At 72.9% G+C, this 18,633-nt stretch overlaps 1 protein-coding gene across 15 annotated transcripts in view; it reads right to left on the minus strand.

The window, feature by feature from the left end:
* The window catches only part of PLEC (plectin), a 141,799-nt gene that overhangs the window by 18,064 nt on the left and 105,102 nt on the right, over nucleotides 1-18,633 (minus strand). For all 15 annotated transcript variants that reach the window (XR_012644305.1, XM_074986409.1, XM_074986407.1 and 12 more), the window contains 15 exons: nucleotides 17,501-17,594; nucleotides 16,076-16,230; nucleotides 15,110-15,419; nucleotides 14,754-14,831; nucleotides 14,345-14,506; nucleotides 12,274-12,378; nucleotides 8,880-8,975; nucleotides 8,329-8,454; nucleotides 5,783-5,935; nucleotides 4,837-4,991; nucleotides 3,392-3,518; nucleotides 2,143-2,326; nucleotides 1,176-1,333; nucleotides 482-660; nucleotides 6-144 (listed from right to left, as the gene is read on the minus strand). Coding sequence is in view for 14 of the 15 variants with exons in the window: in XM_074986409.1 (XP_074842510.1) it covers nucleotides 6-144; nucleotides 482-660; nucleotides 1,176-1,333; nucleotides 2,143-2,326; nucleotides 3,392-3,518; nucleotides 4,837-4,991; nucleotides 5,783-5,935; nucleotides 8,329-8,454; nucleotides 8,880-8,975; nucleotides 12,274-12,378; nucleotides 14,345-14,506; nucleotides 14,754-14,831; nucleotides 15,110-15,419; nucleotides 16,076-16,230; nucleotides 17,501-17,594 (2,221 nt within the window). In the remaining variant the exon portion in view is untranslated. The remainder of the gene's footprint in view (nucleotides 1-5; nucleotides 145-481; nucleotides 661-1,175; nucleotides 1,334-2,142; nucleotides 2,327-3,391; nucleotides 3,519-4,836; nucleotides 4,992-5,782; nucleotides 5,936-8,328; nucleotides 8,455-8,879; nucleotides 8,976-12,273; nucleotides 12,379-14,344; nucleotides 14,507-14,753; nucleotides 14,832-15,109; nucleotides 15,420-16,075; nucleotides 16,231-17,500; nucleotides 17,595-18,633) is intronic.

An 18,633-nucleotide genomic window follows, 5' to 3' on the forward strand; every position in this document is an offset into this window, starting at 1 on the left:
ATTACCTTCAGCTCCGCCTTGGTAGCCTCCAGCTCCGCCACGTCGGCAGGCACAGTCTGAACCTCCTTCAGCTGCTCCTCGTAGCCCTGCAGCAGCTCCTCTGCCCCCTGCGTGCTGCGGATCACCAGGCTGATGGTCTTCAGCCTGTGGGGGAGCAGACTGGCTCACGGGGCGCCAAGGGGGCGGCTGTGTGCCCAGCCGCAAGTGCTCCCACAGACCCAGCCCGTCCCTGCCTTGTCCCGGACATGCCCACTAAGCACGAACCCCACAAGCCTTCCGCACCTGCTGCTCCTTGAGCAGGTACAGGGAGGAGGGACGCACGACCGGCCCTGGGCTGCCGGCTCCGGTGGGTCCCCTGGGAGAGCTCCCTGCTGGTCTGGGCCCCCAGCAGAGAGCAAAGCAGAGAGGGAGCGCGAGGGGACTGGGGGCTGCCGGCTGGGCGCACTGAGCTCAGTCTGCAGGAGCATCCCTGGGCACTCACTTCTCCAGGTAGATGGTGGAGAGGCTGTACACCTGGTCCATCTTCCGGAGGGTGATCTCTAGCTCTGAGTGCAGGACGGGGGCTGAGCTTGAGTGCTCTGGCTGGGTCAGCACCTTCTCCGTTTTCTCGGTCACCTTCTGTAGGTTCTTCTGGATGCCCTCCAGCTCCACGTGGATTTGCTGCGTGGGGTGGGCTGGTGTTACTCCAGGCAGACCCATGTGCAGGAGGCAAGGGATGCACTGAGTAGGCTGCCAGACCTGGCACCAGCCAGGTTTTCCCAAGAGCAGGACGGTACTGGTGTCACACCATGCCACGCAGCACCCCAGGGACATGGCGGAGCATCTCGCTGCTGCACTGGGCCCTGGCACCACGTGGGAGTTGTTGCAGTGTTTTCGTGAAGTGGCTGTGTGCCTCAGTTTCCCTGTGCATGGCCCTAGTACCTAGGGGGAAGGGGCTGTTTGCCCTCAGGCAGGCTCAGCCCTGATTGGCTAGGTGCAGAATCGTGTGTGTGTGTGTGTGTGTGTGTGTGTACACGCACCTACTGCTCACTGACTGCCGGGGTGCCGGAGCCTCGCAGGGGCGGGGCGCGTGTGTCCCTGCTGCTCGCTGGCGGGGGCGTGTGCGTACCTGCTGCTCGCTGGCGGGGGTGGGGGCGTCCCTGCTGCTCGCTGGCGGGGGCGGGGCGGGGGCGTACCTGCTGCTCGCTGATGCGCTGGGCACACTCCTTGGCCGGTTCCTTGTCCAGGGGCACCCGGATCTTATGGACGGTGCGGGACTCGCAGCCCTCCAGCTGCAGCCGGATGTCCTTCAGCTGGGAGATGTAGCTCTTGCACATGGACTCCTCCTGCTCCCCTGCGCAGCCAGCGGTTTCGTTAGTGATGATGCTGGAGGAAAGCATGCGGGGGAGGGGCCGCGGGTGCAGGCCATGTGGTGGAGGGTCCATAGGCGCAGGCCATGTGGGGGAGGGGGCGCGGGCGCAGGACACAGGGGGAGGGGCCATAGGCACAGGCCATGTGGCGGAGGGGCCATAGGCGTAGGCCGTGTGGGGGAGGGGGCCCGGGCGCAGGACACAGGGGGAGGGGCCATAGGCACAGGCCATGTGGGGGAGGGGGCGCGGGCGCAGGCCATGTGGGGGAGGGGCCATAGGCGCAGGCCATGTGGGGGAGGGGGCGCGGGCGCAGGACACAGGGGGAGGGGCCATAGGCGCAGGCCATGTGGGGGAGGGGGCGCGGGCGCAGGACACAGGGGGAGGGGCCATAGGCACAGGCCATGTGGGGGAGGGGCCATAGGCGCAGGCCATGTGGGGGAGGGGGCGCAGGCGCAGGCCATGTGGGGGAGGGGGCGCGGGCGCAGGCCATGTGGGGGAGGGGGCGCGGGTGCAGGACACAGGGGGAGGGGCCATAGGCACAGGCCATGTGGGGGAGGGGCCATAGGCGCAGGCCATGTGGGGGAGGGGGCGCGGGCGCAGGCCATGTGGGGGAGGGGGAGGGGCCGCGGGCGCAGGCCATGTGGGGGAGGGGCCGCGGGCGCAGGCCATGTGGGGGAGGGGGCGCGGGCGCAGGCGCTGGGGGTTTCCAGGAAAGGTTCGTCGGGGCAGGGGAAGGCACGGCGCAGGCACAGCCGTGCGGCTGGGGCAGGCCCGGAGGCGTGGGTGCGGTTACCTTTCTCCAGGCTGTGCAGCAGGTCCTCGTACTTCTGGGCGCAGGCCCGGTACTCGCGCTCCATCTGCAGCCGGTCGTCCGGCAGGAAGCTCTGCGAGTCTTGGCTGTCGCGCATGAACTCCTGGAAATGGGTCTCCAGGCTGCGCAGCACCTGCCGGGAGTCCTCGGGGGGCAGCGTCCGGAACTGGGGGCCAGGGAACAGCCTCAGAGGGGTGCCGTCCCCTTCCCAGCATCCCCCCACACGGCCCCACCCAGCAGGGAGCTGGGGAGGGGTCCCACCAGAAGGCAGGGGACAAAGCCACATGACAGCCTGGGGACACCCCTTCCCACTGTGATGGAGTTGGGGGGCACGTGTGAGACAGGCAGAGCAGCGGCTGGGGTGACACCTGGACTAACAGGGCTACCCGCCTGCGGCTTGTCACCATGCCCGGCGCTGCACTTAGCCGCAATGAGCGGAAATCCGCAACCTCGTGAAAGAACGTGCCCAGACACAGACAGGCGTCCCCTTCCCCTCCGAATGCAAAGAGAAGGGACTGCCAAGGGGCACATCCCCGTCTGCTCTGAGCCAGTTCTCCTCTCTTGCTGTGTGCTCCTGACCATGGGCCATCCCCCCCGCCGGACTGAGCAGACCTTGTCAGCTCCGGCCCTCCCCTTCACCGGGACCCCTCTTTAACTGCCCCTCTGACCCCCCACTCAGGCGTCTGCCGAAGCGGGTCTGTGCCCACGAAAGCCCATGCTCCGCACGGTTAGTCTATGAGGTGCCACAGGACTGCTTGTTCTTAGGCTGGCAGGTAACACCTCTGCCCTTGGCACAGAGCAGGGAGGAGCCGAGCTGGGTTTGAATGGGAGGGGGCAGTTAGAAGCCGGGGGGCGGGGGAGAGGGAGCTGGAAGGAGCCAGCCTGGCGCGGGGGGAAGCTGCACCCCAGAGGGGCCCCCCTCGGGCTCCGCTCCCCAGGACGGGTTGGAACGACTGGCTCTGCCGGCTGCACTGACACCTCTGTGCTGAGCTGGGCTCTGTCGCCTCATAAACCTCCTGTGCTACCTCTGAGCGAGAGTCCCTCCTGCCTGCGGCTGGGGGCAGCGCTTGGGGACCCCTGAACCCGTCACAGCCACCACCCCGGTGAGAGGTGGGTGCCAGGCCGGGGACCCCTCCCCAGCCACGGGGCTCTGTCTCGGGAACAAGCCCCCACAGCGCCACCTGCCCGGGACTCCGGCCCCTCCCACCCACGGGCCAGGGCCGCAACGCACCGTGAGCAGGGACCAGGACTGAATCTGCTGGATGTCCCGCACCAGGTACTGCCAGGCCAGGAGGCTCTTCATGTCCACGTGCAGCGCGTGCCACAGCGTGACCAGGTGCTGGTGGCTGACGTCCAGCCTAGGGCAGGAGAAGCAGTGAGCCCAACCATCCGCCGCCCAGCACGGGAAGGGGCTCGGGGCGCAGCCCCATGGCCGCAGGGCTCCGCCGCCCAGCACGGGAAGGGGCTCGGGGCGCGGCCCCACAGCCACAGGGCTCCGCCGCCCAGCACGGGAAGGGGCTCGGCTCAGCGCCCAGCCCCACGGCCGCAGGGCTCCACCGCCCAGCACGGGAAGGGGGCTCGGGGTGCGGCCCCACGGCCGCAGGGCTCCGCCGCCCAGCACGGGAAGGGGCTCGGGGCGCAGCCCCACAGCCACAGGGCTCCGCCGCCCAGCACGGGAAGGGGCTCGGCTCAGCGCCCAGCCCCACAGCCGCAGGGCTCCACCGCCCAGCCCCACGGCCGCAGGGCTCCGCCGCCCAGCACGGGAAGGGGGCTCGGGGTGCGGCCCCACAGCCACAGGGCTCCGCCGCCCAGCACGGGAAGGGGCTCGGGGCGCGGCCCCACAGCCACAGGGCTCTGCCGCCCAGCACGGGAAGGGGCTCGGCTCAGCGCCCAGCCCCACAGCCGCAGGGCTCCACCGCCCAGCACGGGAAGGGGGCTCGGGGTGCGGCCCCATGGCCGCAGGGCTCCGCCGCCCAGCACGGGAAGGGGCTCGGCTCAGCGCCCAGCCCCACGGCCGCAGGGCTCCGCCGCCCAGCACAGGAAGGGGCTCGGCTCAGCGCCCAGCCCCACGGCCGCAGGGCTCCGCCGCCCAGCACGGGAAGGGGGCTCGGGGCGTGGCCCCATAGCCACAGGGCTCCACCGCCCAGCACGGGAAGGGGGTTCGGCTCAGGGCCCAGCCCCACAGCCACAGGGCTCCACCGCCCAGCACGGGAAGGGGCTCGGCTCAGCGCACAGCCCCACGGCCGCAGGGCTCCGTCGCCCAGCACGGGAAGGGGGCTTGGCTCAGCGCCCAGCCCCACGGCCGCAGGGCTCCACCGCCCAGCACGGGAAGGGGGCTCGGGGCACGGCCCCATGGCCACAGGGCTCCACCGCCCAGCACGGGAAGGGGGTTCGGCTCAGGGCCCAGCCCCACAGCCACAGGGCTCCACCGCCCAGCACGGGAAAGGGGCTCGGCTCAGCGCCCAGCCCCACGGCCGCAGGGCTCCGCCGCCCAGCACAGGAAGGGGGCTCAGGGCCCAGCCCCCCCCAGCTCCACGTGACAAGGAGAATGGGGGGAGGCAGAGGCCCAGCGGGTGGGGCCGGGGCCGGGGAGGGCGGGGCAGGGGCCCAGCGGGTGGGAAGAGAAGGGGAGGGGAGGGGAGAGGAGGGGCCTGGCTGCCAGCATCCCAGCCGCACCTGCTGACAGCGTCCAGCGCCTCGCGGTTGGGCGGGGGCACGAGGAAGCAGACGGACGGCACCACGGACTCGCCACCTGCGCTGTTCAGCACCTTCCACTTGTGGGGCTGGGCATTGCTCAGCAGCGCGCACTCGTCCCCCTTGTGCACCGTGATCTAGGGCAGCCAGGGTGGCGGGTCAGCCCCACGCACCAGCCTGGCACAGACGCCAGGGCGCCCCATGGCACCAGCCTCAGTGAAGCCTGGCACCCGCCCCCACCCAAGCCAGCACCCGCCCTCGGCACCCGCCCCCGCCCCCAGCATCCGCCCTCTGCACCTGCCCCCGCCCAGGCCAGCACCCGCCCTCTGCACCCGCCCCCGCCCAGGCCAGCACCCGCCCCCTGCACCCGCCCCCACCCAGGCCTGCACCCGCCCCTGCCCAGGCCAGCATCCGCCCTCTGCACCCGCCCCCGCCCAGGCCAGCACCCGCCCCCTGCACCCGCCCCCGCCCAGGCCAGCACCCGCCCCCTGCACCCGCCCCCGCCCAGGCCAGCACCCGCCCCCTGCACCCGCCCCCAGCCAGGCCAGCACCCGCCCCCTGCACCCGCCCCCAGCCAGGCCAGCACCCGCCCTCTGCACCCACCCCCGCCCAGGCCAGCACCCGCCCTCTGCACCCGCCCCCAGCCAGGCCAGCACCCGCCCCCAGCATCCGCCCCCAGCCAGGCCAGCACCCGCCCCCAGCATCCGCCCCCAGCCAGGCCAGCACCCGCCCCCAGCATCCGCCCTCTGCACCCGCCCCCGGCCAGGCCAGCACCTGCCCCCAGCATCCGCCCTCTGCATCCGCGCTCGCCCAGGCCAGCACCCGCCCTCTGCACCTGCCCCTGGCCTGGCCACTGCCAGCCCCCTGCCCGCTGCCCGTGCTGCTGGGCTGACCGGCCACCCCGCGGCCCTGTGCACCCAGCTCTCACCTCCATCTGCCTGTAGTCGCACACGGCCTGCAGCGGCAGTCGGCCCTTCAGTGGCGCGCCGGGGTGCCGAGGCTTGAGCTGCACGATGGCTTTGGCGCGCTTGGCCAGGCCGGCCAGGTGCCCCTTGTACTCCGAGATCTGCTCCTTCTCGTCCTGGGGACCACAGCCCAGCACAGCCGGGCACAGTCACGCACACGGCCCAGAGATGGGCAGGGAGAGGGGGAAAGGAGTGGGGGAGCTGACGGGGTAAGAGGTGAGCGGCTGATGGGGTATAGAGGCGCTCACAAGGGGTCCCACAGCAGGGGGGCAGGACAGGAATAGGGGCTGCGCTCACAAGGGGTCCCACAGCGGGGGGGGGCAGGACAGGAATAGGGGCTGCGCTCACAAGGGGTCCCACAGCGGGGGGGCAGGACAGGAATAGGGGCTGCGCTCACAAGGGGTCCCTCAGCGGGGGGGGGGGCAGGACAGGAATAGGGGCTGCGCTCACAAGGGGTCCCACAGCTCGGGGGCAGGACAGGAATAGGGGCTGCGCTCACAAGGGGTCCCACAGCTGGGGGGCAGGACAGGAATAGGGGCTGCGCTCACAAGGGGTCCCACAGCTGGGGGGCAGGAGAGGAATAGGGGCTGCGCTCACAAGGGGTCCCACAGCTGGGGGGCAGGACAGGAATAGGGGCTGCGCTCACAAGGGGTCCCACAGCTGGGGGGGGCAGGACAGGAATAGGGGCTGCGCTCACAAGGGGTCCCACAGCTGGGGGGCAGGACAGGAATAGGGGCTGCGCTCACAAGGGGTCCCTCAGCTGGGGGGCAGGACAGGAATAGGGGCTGGCGCTCACAAGGGGTCCCACAGCGGGGGGGCAGGACAGGAATAGGGGCTGCGCTCACAAGGGGTCCCACAGCTGGGGGGCAGGACAGGAATAGGGGCTGCGCTCACAAGGGGTCCCACAGCTGGGGGGCAGGACAGGAATAGGGGCTGGCGCTCACAAGGGGTCCCACAGCTGGGGGGCAGGACAGGAATAGGGGCTGCGCTCACAAGGGGTCCCACAGCTGGGGGGCAGGACAGGAATAGGGGCTGCGCTCACAAGGGGTCCCACAGCTGGGGGGCAGGACAGGAATAGGGGCTGGCGCTCACAAGGGGTCCCACAGCTGGGGGGCAGGACAGGAATAGGGGCTGCGCTCACAAGGGGTCCCACAGCTGGGGGGCAGGACAGGAATAGGGGCTGCGCTCACAAGGGGTCCCACAGCGGGGGGGCAGGACAGGAATAGGGGCTGCGCTCACAAGGGGTCCCACAGCTGGGGGGCAGGACAGGAATAGGGGCTGCGCTCACAAGGGGTCCCACAGCTGGGGGGCAGGACAGGAATAGGGGCTGCGCTCACAAGGGGTCCCACAGCTGGGGGGCAGGACAGGAATAGGGGCTGCGCTCACAAGGGGTCCCACAGCTGGGGGGCAGGACAGGAATAGGGGCTGGCGCTCACAAGGGGTCCCACAGCTGGGGGGCAGGACAGGAATAGGGGCTGCGCTCACAAGGGGTCCCACAGCTGGGGGGCAGGACAGGAATAGGGGCTGGCGCTCACAAGGGGTCCCACAGCTGGGGGGGCAGGACAGGAATAGGGGCTGCGCTCACAAGGGGTCCCACAGCTGGGGGGCAGGACAGGAATAGGGGCTGGCGCTCACAAGGGGTCCCACAGCTGGGGGGCAGGACAGGAATAGGGGCTGCGCTCACAAGGGGTCCCACAGCTGGGGGGCAGGACAGGAATAGGGGCTGCGCTCACAAGGGGTCCCACAGCTGGGGGGCAGGACAGGAATAGGGGCTGCGCTCACAAGGGGTCCCACAGCGGGGGGGCAGGACAGGAATAGGGGCTGCGCTCACAAGGGGTCCCACAGCTGGGGGGCAGGACAGGAATAGGGGCTGCGCTCACAAGGGGTCCCACAGCTGGGGGGCAGGACAGGAATAGGGGCTGCGCTCACAAGGGGTCCCTCAGCGGGGGGGGGCAGGACAGGAATAGGGGCTGCGCTCACAAGGGGTCCCACAGCTGGGGGGCAGGACAGGAATAGGGGCTGCGCTCACAAGGGGTCCCACAGCTGGGGGGCAGGACAGGAATAGGGGCTGCGCTCACAAGGGGTCCCACAGCGGGGGGGCAGGACAGGAATAGGGGCTGCGCTCACAAGGGGTCCCACAGCTGGGGGGCAGGACAAGAATAGGGGCTGCGCTCACAAGGGGTCCCACAGCTGGGGGGCAGGAGAGGAATAGGGGCTGCGCTCACAAGGGGTCCCTCAGCGGGGGGGGGCAGGACAGGAATAGGGGCTGCGCTCACAAGGGGTCCCACAGCTGGGGGGCAGGACAGGAATAGGGGCTGCGCTCACAAGGGGTCCCACAGCTGGGGGGGCAGGACAGGAATAGGGGCTGCGCTCGCCGGGGGGGGCAGGACAGGAATAGGGGCTGCGCTCACAAGGGGTCCCACAGCAGGGGGGCAGGACAGGAATAGGGGCTGCGTTCACAAGGGGTCCCACAGCTGGGGGGCAGGACAGGAATAGGGGCTGCGCTCACAAGCACATCCTGCAGAAGATCCTCGAGGCGTGTCACAGTGATGGTGCGATCGCACGAGTATTTCTTCTTCATGTTCTCCTGCGTCTTTCTCAGGAACTCCTCTGCCTCCTTCACGTCCAAGAAGAACTGCAGGGCACAGGGGTCAGCCCCAGTGAATGCCCCTGCCCTAGACCCTGCCCCTGCCCCAGCCCCAGCCAACGGCCCCTGGGCTCCCACTGGGCCGCAGAGCTCCGGCTGTTGGCTGAATGGGCTGCACCGTTGGCTCCAAGGAGGGGGCAGGGACAGCTCCTGCTCAGTAAGCGACTCCTGCCCACCCATGGGTGCCCCCTCCTCTGCCAGGTGCCCCCGCACCTCGCCCCTGTGCCCGCCGGTGCCCCCTCCTCTGCCAGGTGCCCCCGCACCTCGCCCCTGTGCCCGCCGGTGCCCCCTCCTCTGCCAGGTGCCCCCGCACCTCGCCCCTGTGCCCGCCGGCTGCCCTGGGCGACGGCCCTGCCCATGGGTGCTCCCTCCGTGGCCCCCCAGGATCCTGCCCCTCTGTAGGGCCCCCTTACCTGGAAGTAGGCCGTGTTCTCCTTCAGGTGGGCCTCAATGCAGCAGCACAGCTGGAGCATCCAGCTCCACTGGGTCTGCAGGGCAGCCTGGAAGGCCTGGAACAGAGCCAGCAACACCTGGGCTCAGCGCCGCGGCCGCCCACGGGCCCCCGCGCCCTTGGAGGTGTCAGCCCCGGCCCAGCCCCAGCCCCGGCCCAGCCCCGGCCCCAGCCCCAGCCCCAGCCCCAGCCCCGGCCTCGCCCCAGCCCCGGCCCCGGCCCAGCCCCAGCCCCGGCCCCGGCCCCGGCCTCGCCCCAGCCCCGGCCCAGCCCCAGCCCCAGCCCAACCCTCGGCCCAGCCCCAGCCCCAGCCCCAGCCCAACCCTCGCCCCAGCCCCAGCCCCAGCCCCAGCCCCACCCCCGGCCCAGCCCCAGCCCTGGCCCCGGCCCCGGCCCCAGCCCCGGCCCAGCCCCAGCCCCAGCCCCGGCCCCGGCCCCAGCCCCGGCCCCAGCTCCAGCCCCAGCCCCAGCTCCAGCCTCGCCCCAGCCCCGGCCCCAGCCCCAGCCCCAGCCCCAGCTCCAGCCTCGCCCCAGCCCCAGCCCCAGCCCAACCCTCGCCCCAGCCCCAGCCCCAGCCCCAGCCCCAGCCCCAGCCCCAGCCCCAGCCTCGCCCCAGCCCCGGCCCCAGCCCCAGCCCCGGCCCCACCCTCGCCCCCGCCCCCGGCCCCGGCCCCGGCCCCGGCCTCGCCCCAGCCCCAGCCCCAGCCCCAGCTCCAGCCTCGCCCCAGCCCCAGCCCCGGCCTCGCCCCAGCCCCAGCCCCAGCCCCGGCCTCGCCCCAGCCCAACCCTCGCCCCAGCCCCAGCCCCAGCCCCAGCCCCAGCTCCAGCCTCGCCCCAGCCCCGGCCCCAGCCCCAGCCCCGGCCCCACCCTCGCCCCCGCCCCCGGCCCCGGCCTCGCCCCAGCCCCAGCCCCAGCTCCAGCCTCGCCCCAGCCCCAGCCCAACCCTCGCCCCAGCCCCAGCCCCAGCCCCAGCCCAACCCTCGCCCCAGCCCCGGCCTCGCCCCAGCCCCAGCCCCAGCCCCAGCCCCAGCCCCAGCCCCAGCCCCACCCTCGCCCCAGCCCCGGCCCAGCCCCAGCCCCAGCCCCACCCTCGCCCCAGCCCCAGCCCCACCCTCGCCCCAGCCCCAGCCCAACCCCAGCCTCGCCCCAGCCCCAGCCCAACCCTCGCCCCAGCCCCAGCCCCAGCCTCGCCCCAGCCCAACCCCAGCCTCGCCCCAGCCCCAGCCCCAGCCCCAGCCTCGCCCCAGCCCAACCCCAGCCTCGCCCCAGCCCCAGCCCCAGCCCCAGCAACAGCCCAACCCTCGCCCCAGCCCAACCCCAGCCTCGCCCCAGCCCCAGCTCCAGCCCCAGCCCAACCCCCGGCCCAGCCCCAGCCCCACCCTTGTCCCAGCCCCAGCCCCGGCCCAGCCCCACCCTCGCCCCAGCCCCAGCCCCGGCCCAGCCCCACCCTCGCCCCAGCCCCAGCCCCAGCCCCAGCCCCAGCCCCAGCCCAACCCTCGCCCCAGCCCCAGCCCCACCCCCACCCTCGCCCCAGCCCCAGCCCCAGCCCCAGGCCAACCCTCGCCCCAGCCCCAGCTCCAGCCTCGCCCCAGCCCCAGCCCAACCCTCGCCCCAGCAACAGCCCAACCCTCACCCCAGCCCCAGCTCCAGCCTCGCCCCAGCCCAACCCCAGCCTCGCCCCAGCCCCAGCCCAACCCTCGCCCCAGCCCCAGCCCAACCCCCGGCCCAGCCCCAGCCCCACCCTTGTCCCAGCCCCAGCCCCAGCCCAACCCTCGCCCCAGCCCCACCCCCAGCCTCGCCCCAGCTCCAGCCCCACCCTCGCCCCAGCCCCAGCCCCAGCCCCACCCTTGCCCCAACCCCAGCCCAACCCCCGCCCCAGCCTCGCCCCAGCCCCAGCTCCAGCCTTGCCCCAGCCCCAGCCCCAGCCTCGCCCCAGCTCCAGCCTCGCCCCAGCCCCAGATCCAGCCTCGCCCCAGCCCCAGCCCCAGCCTCGCCCCAGCCCCACCCTCGCCATGCTGCGTCCTCCCGGGACTGCGGGGTCCTGCAGCCTGGGCAGCTCTTCTATCTGCCAGCACGTGGGGCTGGGCTGGGCCGGGCCGGGCCGGGCCCGTCGGGGGCATGGGGCAGAGACCTGGGGGCTGGGCCAGACTCACTCACTGCCGGGAGGATATGAGCACCTACCAGCCCTGCACCAGCGCACGCTGGTCCCGGCTTCCCCTCCCCCTCCCTCGCACGCCCCGCACCAGCGCAGGCTAGTCCCGGCTTCCCCTCCCCCTCCCTCGCATGCCCCGCACCAGCGCAGGCTGGTCCCGGCTCCCCCTCCCTTGCACGCCCTGCACCAGTGCAGGCTGGTCCCAGCTCCCCCTCCCCCTCCCTCGCACGCCCCGCACCAGCGCACGCTGGTCCCGGCTTCCCCTCCCCCTCCCTCGCACGCCCTGCACCAGCGCAGGCTGGTCCCGGCTTCCCCTCCCCCTCCCTCGCACGCCCCGCACCAGCGCAGGCTGGTCCCGGCTCCCCCTCCCTTGCACGCCCTGCACCAGTGCAGGCTGGTCCCAGCTCCCCCTCCCCCTCCCTCGCACGCCCCGCACCAGCGCAGGCTGGTCCCGGCTCCCCCTCCCTCGCACGCCCTGCACCAGTGCAGGCTGGTCCCGGCTCCCCCTCCCCCTCCCTCTCCCTTGCACGCCCCGCACCAGCGCAGGCTGGTCCTGGCTCCCCCTCCCTTGCACGCCCCGCACCAGCGCAGGCTGGTCCCGGCTCCCCCTCCCTCGCACGCCCCGCACTAGCGCAGGCTGGTCCCGGCTCCCCCTCCCTCGCACGCCCCGCACTAGCGCAGGCTGGTCCCAGCTCCCCCTCCCTTGCACGCCCCGCACCAGCACAGGCTGGTCCCGGCTCCCCCTCCCTCACACTCCCTGCACCAGCGCAGGCTGGTCCCAGCTCCAGCTCCCCCTCCCCCTCCCTCGCACGCCCCACACCAGCACAGGCTGGTCCCGGCTCCCCCTCCCCCTCCCTCGCACACCCCACACCAGTGCAGGCTGGTCCCGGCTCCCCCTCCCTCGCACACTCCCTCACTGCCACGCAGTCAAGAGCTGAACCTGCCCTGGGGCGGCTGGAGCCACACAGAACCCTGCCCACCACCCAGCAGAGCGGGCCTGGCCCCTGCACCCCCGGGAGACGCGGTGGGGGTGTCGTGGGCACTGGGCACTGCTCTGTCGCCCCCTCTCCTGCTGCCCACCCCGAGCCGCCCCACATCTCTCCTCACAACCCCCCCACGCCCTGCTCAGCCCCTTGGCCTCTGCTCCACATACAGCCTGGCCCCCGCCTGCCCGGTGCCCCTGCCCCTGCGTCGTGCCCTCACCTCCACGGTCGACTTGCCCGGGTGCTCCTCGTCCAGCAGCCTGTCCCCCGTGCCCTGGATCTCCTTTATCTTCCGCTCCCGCAGCTCCAGCTCCCGCATCAGCGCCTGGGTGCGGAGACGCGCAGCCGTGAGCGCGGGCTGGGGCTGCAGGCACAGGCCAGAGGCGCGCAGAGCCGGGCCTGTCCGCTCGGGGGGCGCAGGCGCTGGAGAGGCCAGGCCTGTCCGCTCGGGGGGCGCAGGCGCTGGAGAGGCCTGGCCTGCTCGGGGGGCGCAGGCGCTGGAGGGGCCGGGCCTGTCCGCTCGGGGGGCGCAGGCGCTGGAGGGGCCGGGCCTGTCCGCTCGGGGGGCGCAGGCGCTGGAGGGGCCGGGCCTGGCCTGCTCGGGGGGCGCAGGCGCTGGAGAGGCCTGGCCTGCTCAGGGGGCGCAGGCGCTGGAGGGGCCGGGCCTGTCCGCTCGGGGGGCGCAGGCGCTGGAGGGGCCGGGCCTGTCCGCTCGGGGGGCGCAGGCGCTGGAGGGGCCGGGCCTGGCCTGCTCGGGGGGCGCAGGCGCTGGAGGGGCCGGGCCTGGCCTGCTCGGGGGGCGCAGGCGCTGGAGGGGCCGGGCCTGGCCTGCTCGGGGGGCGCAGGCGCTGGAGGGGCTGGGCCTGGCCTGCTTGGGGGATGCAGGCGCTGGAGGGGCCGGGCCTGGCCTGCTCGGGGGGCGCAGGCGCTGGAGGGGCCGGGCCTGGCCTGCTCGGAGGCAGCCTGGGCTGCGTCCCAGAGGAAACCTGCAGGCTGGCACTGCCCGCAGCCTAGTGCCCGGCTGCCCTCCCACGGCGACATCAAGCAGTGCCGGTGCCGGGGGCGACGTTACTGAACAGGGGAACCATTACGGCAAGCGCCGGCCGGGCTTGCACCAAAGCTCGCGCCGAGGGGGCTAAGCGAGCGAGCGGTCCCCTGCAAGCCGGCGACTCGCGGAATCGGAGGGTCGTGTCATTTTTACGGGGGAGACCCCGCTTGTGTGAAACGCTAGCTCTGCGCGCCCTCGCGCGGCACCCCACAGGGAAACGGTCCCGGGCCAGGCAAAGCCGTGCGCAGAACTAGGGCCAATCCCATCTCAGCAGCCCAGCCCGCGGGCAAAGGCCGATTTGCTGACAAGGACTTGGCCAGGTGACCTGTCCCTGTGACAGCTTCCCCGCAGGGAGAACAATGGGGCGCCCGCCTCGTGGGCAAGGGGGCCCTGCAGCGCCTCCACCTTGTCACTCCAGGAGCATCTGCCACGAGCTGAGCCCGGCAGGATCGCTGCCCCGGCCCAACAAGGATGGAGCCAGAGACGCGAGACGGCAGCTCATCGCCCCCTGCTGCAGCCAGCCCCAGGAGCGCGGGAACCGGCGCGTCACGTGAGCGCGTGAACGATTTCACTCTCACGCTGGGCTTGCCGGCGCGTTACTAAACCTGCAAGCGGTGGGTGCTGAGGGCCGAGCCGGGCCCAGCGCGCTCGTTGGGTCAGACCCCAGGTGCTCATTGCCCTGGGGGTGCGGCTGGGCCCTGGGGACGGACAGGACCCGTGTGGAGGTGGTGAAGTTGGTTCCATAACTTCTCTGCTGTGCGAGGCGGGGCCGGGCCATGGAACTCGGGGGGCTGCAGCGTGCGAGGGAATTGCCGGTGTGAGCCCAGCCTGGCATGGAGGTGCTGCGGGTCGGGCTTGGTGACTTGTAGTGGAGGCTCCCTGGCTGGCGCCACACCCAGCCCTGCCTCTAAGCAATCTGCCCTGCCTTGGCCCCGTCAGCTGTACCCCGAGAGCCCCCGGCACCACAGGGGTGAGCCCGGCTGCGTGGGGTGAGCCCGGCTGCGTGGGACGAGGCCCTGGCTGCGTGGGGTGAGCCCGGCTGTGTGGGGTGAGCGCGGCTGTGTGGGACGAGGCCCCGGCTGCGTAGGACTAGGCCCCGGCTGCGTGGGGTGAGCCCGGCTGCATGGGGCGAGGCCCCGACTGCGTGGGACGAGGCCCTGGCTGCGTGGGACGAGGCCCTGGCTGTGTGGGGTGAGCCCGGCTGCGTGGGACGAGGCCCCGGCTGCGTGGGGCGAGGCCGTACCGAGTAGCTCTCCTTTTTGGCCGTCATGTTGGGGTTCTGCTCACTCCAGTCGTAGTTCACCTCCTCCTCCTCCTTCTCGCTCAGCCACATCAGCTCCCGCGTGGCGGCGCCCACGAAGGCCTGCAGGCTCTCCAAGTGCCGCAGCCGCGCCTTGGACGTGTTCTGCCAGGAGCCGGGGAGCGTGGGTTCCTGCCCTCCTGCCCCCCCGCCTCCCCCACAACCTGCCCCCCCGCCCACAGCCTGCCCTCCTGCCCCCGCACCGCCACCCTCACACCGCTGTGCACCACCTTGCTGCTCCCGACACCCTGCTCAGCCCCTCACAGACCCGCTTGCTGATCCCCACCAGCCCCCCCTTCGCTCCGCCCACCAGCAGCTCCCCTGCCCCGGTCCCCGGCAGCCCCCCACTCACCAGCAGCTTGGCGTACTGCAGGTCTAGCTTGGCCAGGCACTCTCGGTAGGCGCCACGCGGGGTGGGCGACAGCTGGGCCTGGGGGCAGAGAGTGGTGAGCACCCACGTGCGTCTCCGCCAGTGCTGTGCTGCCAGCCCCAGGGTCTGCCCCCTCACTGGGCGCTCGCCCCGAGCCCGCCCGCCCCCTCGCTGGGCGCTCGCCCCGAGCCCGCCCGCCCCCCGCCCCCTCGCTGGGCGCTCGCCCCGAGCCCGCCCGCCCTCCCGCCCCCTCGCTGGGCGCTCGCCCCGAGCCCGCCCGCCCTCCCGCCCCCTCGCTGGGCGCTCGCCCCGAGCCCGCCCGCCCCCCGCCCGCTCACCTCATCCGCTCGCGCCCGCTCGATCTTGGCCCGGAACTCCTCAATGGACTGGTGCAGGCCCCGGTGGCTGCCCAGCTGGGACTCGACGGAGGGCAGGTCGACGCCCCACTCGGCGCTGCCGAGCCGCCGCTGGTTCTCCTCCACCCAGGCCAGCAGGTCGTGCAGGTAGCGCAGCGTGACGTCGTCCAGCTCCGGCCGGGGCCGCTGGCCGAGGGGCAGAGCCGCCGTGCTCGTCTGCAGGGCGCCTGCCTTCAGGCGCAGGTTGTACTCCGTGCGGATGGCGACCAGGCGCTCATGCAGGCGGTACACCCTGCGGGCAGAGCGCAGGACGCAGCTGGCTCGGGCACGGCCGGGCACAGGGGCCAGCCAGGGCTGAGCAGCGGGAGACCTGCCGGCTGAGGAGGGGCCTGGCGGGATGTGGGTCGGGGGCTCCTGGCCAGGGACTGGTGAGGGGTCAGAGAGCTCTGGGCCGACCCATCCGGCCGGTGCTGGGACCGTCCCGTCTCGGCGTCAGCGAAGGACTGGCTGCGCCGGTCACCGGCCGGCTAGCGACCCCGCCGTGGGCCCAGAGGCACGGCAGAGTCGGGAAGGTGGGGCGTGGGCTGCCTTTGGGGCGCAGTTGCCCCGTGGGGAGCAAACCAGGGGCACTCGCTGCAGGGAGCCACGGCACGGCCCTGGGTGCAGAGGGCTCCGAGGGTCAGGCCCAGCAGGCGGGGGAGCCAAGGGGCGGCCCCAGAGACGCGGTGTGACCCTGAGAGGGCTGATGCCTCCGGGGGCCTCCCAGGGACTGCGCCAGAGCCGGCGAGGGCCCCGGACCGGTGGGTCCCACCTCCGGGTGCACACACAAACTGAGGCAGGGGTGAGAGTCTGGTTGGGCCCGGGCGAGACTGCAGCCAACCTCCCCCAGTCAGAGTGGGGCTCTGGCTGGTCCCCACCCCAGGGAGCAGGGGCGGGGCTGGCCGGTACCTGCGGTACATCTGTTCGCCCTGCGGGTGGCGCCCGTCCTTGAGGGCCTGAACGTCGTTGAAGAGCAGGCGGATCATGGCGTCCGCCTTGTCCAGGTCCCGCTCGATCTCGGCCGCCTTCTGCGGCGCCTTCCCCGCGTTCAGCAGCCGCACGTCCTGCCAGGGGCGTTAGACTGGGGGGCGGCCGAGACTCCGCCCCGCTGCACGCCCTGCCCCTGCCCCCACGCCCCGCTGCACGCCCTGCCCCTGCCCCCACGCCCTGCTGCACGCCCTGCCCCTGCCCCCACGCCCCCTTGCACGCCCTGCCCCTGCCCCCACGCCCCTTGCACGCCCTGCCGCTGCCCCCACGCCCCGCTGCACGCCCTGCCGCTGCCCCCACGCCCCGCTGCACGCCCTGCCCCTGCCCCTGCCCCCACGCCGCCTTGCACGCCCTGCCGCTGCCCCCACGCCCCCTTGCACGCCCTGCCCCTGCCCCCACGCCCCCTTGCACACCCTGCCGCTGCCCCCACGCCCCGCTGCACGCCCTGCCCCTGCCCCCACGCCCCCTTGCACGCCCTGCCCCTGCCCCCACGCCCCCTTGCACGCCCTGCCCCTGCCCCCACGCCCTGCTGCACGCCCTGCCCCTGCCCTCACGCCCCGCTGCACGCCCTGCCGCTGCCCCCACGCCCCCTTGCACGCCCTGCCCCTGCCCCCACGCCCCGCTGCACGCCCTGCCCCTGCCCCCACGCCCCGCTGCACGCCCTGCCCCTGCCCCACGCCCCCTTGCACGCCCTGCCCCTGCCCCCACGCCCCCTTGCACGCCCTGCCCCTGCCCCCACGCCCCCTTGCACGCTCTGCTGGGGGCGTTAAACTGGGGGGCGGCCGAGACTCCGCCCCGCTGCACGCACTGCCCCCACACCCTGCTGTATGCATTGCCCCCACACCCCACTGCACGCCCTGCCCCTGCCCCCACGCCCCTCTGCATGCACTGCCCCTGCCCCCACGCCCTGCTACACGCCCTGCCCCTGCCCCCACGCCCCTCTGCACGCACTGCCCCTGCCCCCACGCCCCGCTGCACGCCCTACCACTGCCCCCACGCCCCACTGCACACCCCACTACTACTCCTACGGCCCACTGCATGCACTGATCCTATGGCCTGCTGCTCACCCCACCACTGCCCCCACATCCTACTGCACGTCCTGCTACTGCCCCCACACCACACTGCACACCCTGCCCCCACGCCCCACTGCACACCCTACCACTGCCCGCACCCCCTCACTGCAAGCACTGCCCCTACAGCTCACTGCACACCCTATCACTGCTTCCACGCCTCGCTGCATGCACTGCCCCACCCCACTCTACCCCTGCAGAGTACCCAGGGGCTGCCCCATGCCCACAGGCCTGTCCTGGGGGCGGGGGACAGCACCTCCCTGGTCTGTGCGCTCACCGACTGCAGCAGAGCGTCGGCCTGGTTCAGTTGTTCCTCACACAGTCCCGACTCCATCTGCAGCTTGCTGACAATGCGCTGCAGCCGCTCCAGCCTGTGGGGGGGGGGGACAGGTGAGCAACTGATCCCTGCTGCCACCTTCCCCCAGCCCCCCACCCATCTTGTGTGAACCCCTGATCCCCACCCCAGCCATATGCACCCTAGTCCAGTCCCCCACCCCCAAGCCTGCCCCACACTAGCTCCCTGTCCCAACCCCTCTCATGTACACCCTGCCCCAGTCCTAATGGCCAAGCCAGCTCCTCCCCACCCCATGCCCTGGGGGCTGCCCCCGCTCTGCCACGGGCCTGTGGGAGCGCACAGCCCCCTTGGCCCCTGCTGGAGCCAGCGAGTGTGGGGCGAGTGGGAGCCCCGGTCGGTGCTCGGCTCGGCTTGGCTCAGCTCTGCTCGGCTCGGCTCAGTGGGGCCGCGCTTCCTGAGGGAGGCACCGGACGGGAGGGCCGGCGGGTGGTGACTCACCAGCCGTATGGTTCCCATTAAGGGCTGCGAGGCCAGGGCGGGTAGGGACACCCAGCCCAGCCCAGCACAGCGGGAGCCTGGCCTGGCTCCGGGGAGGGGAAAGTGCCACCTCCGGAGGTGTCCTCAATCGGCTGGTTCCCCACAGCAGCCGCCTCCCCCCCATGGACCTCAGCCAGCCCCTCCCTCTGCAGCGCCCCTGGCTCCCAGCCCCCCGAACCTCGGTTCCCCTCAGCCAGCCCCTTCCTCTGCAGCGCCCCCGGCTCCCAGCCCCCCGAAACTCAGTTCCTCTCAGCCAGCCCCTTCCTCTGCAGCGCCCCCGGCTCCCAGCCCCCCGAAACTCAGTTCCCCTCAGCCAGCCCCTTCCTCTGCAGCGCCCCTGGCTCCCAGCCCCCCAAACCTCAGTTCCCCTCAGCCAGCCCCTTTCTCTGCAGCGCCCCTGGCTCCCAGACCCCCGAACCTCAGTTCCCCTCAGCCAGCCCCTTTCTCTGCAGCGCCCCTGGCTCCCAGACCCCCGAACCTCAGTTCCCCTCAGCCAGCCCCTCCCTCTGCAGCGCCCCTGGCTCCCAGACCCCCGAACCTCAGTTCCCCTCAGCCAGCCCCTTCCTCTGCAGCGTCCC

This window comes from Carettochelys insculpta, chromosome 2 (genome assembly GCF_033958435.1).
Source record: "Carettochelys insculpta isolate YL-2023 chromosome 2, ASM3395843v1, whole genome shotgun sequence".
In the NCBI taxonomy this organism is placed as follows: domain Eukaryota; kingdom Metazoa; phylum Chordata; order Testudines; family Carettochelyidae; genus Carettochelys; species Carettochelys insculpta.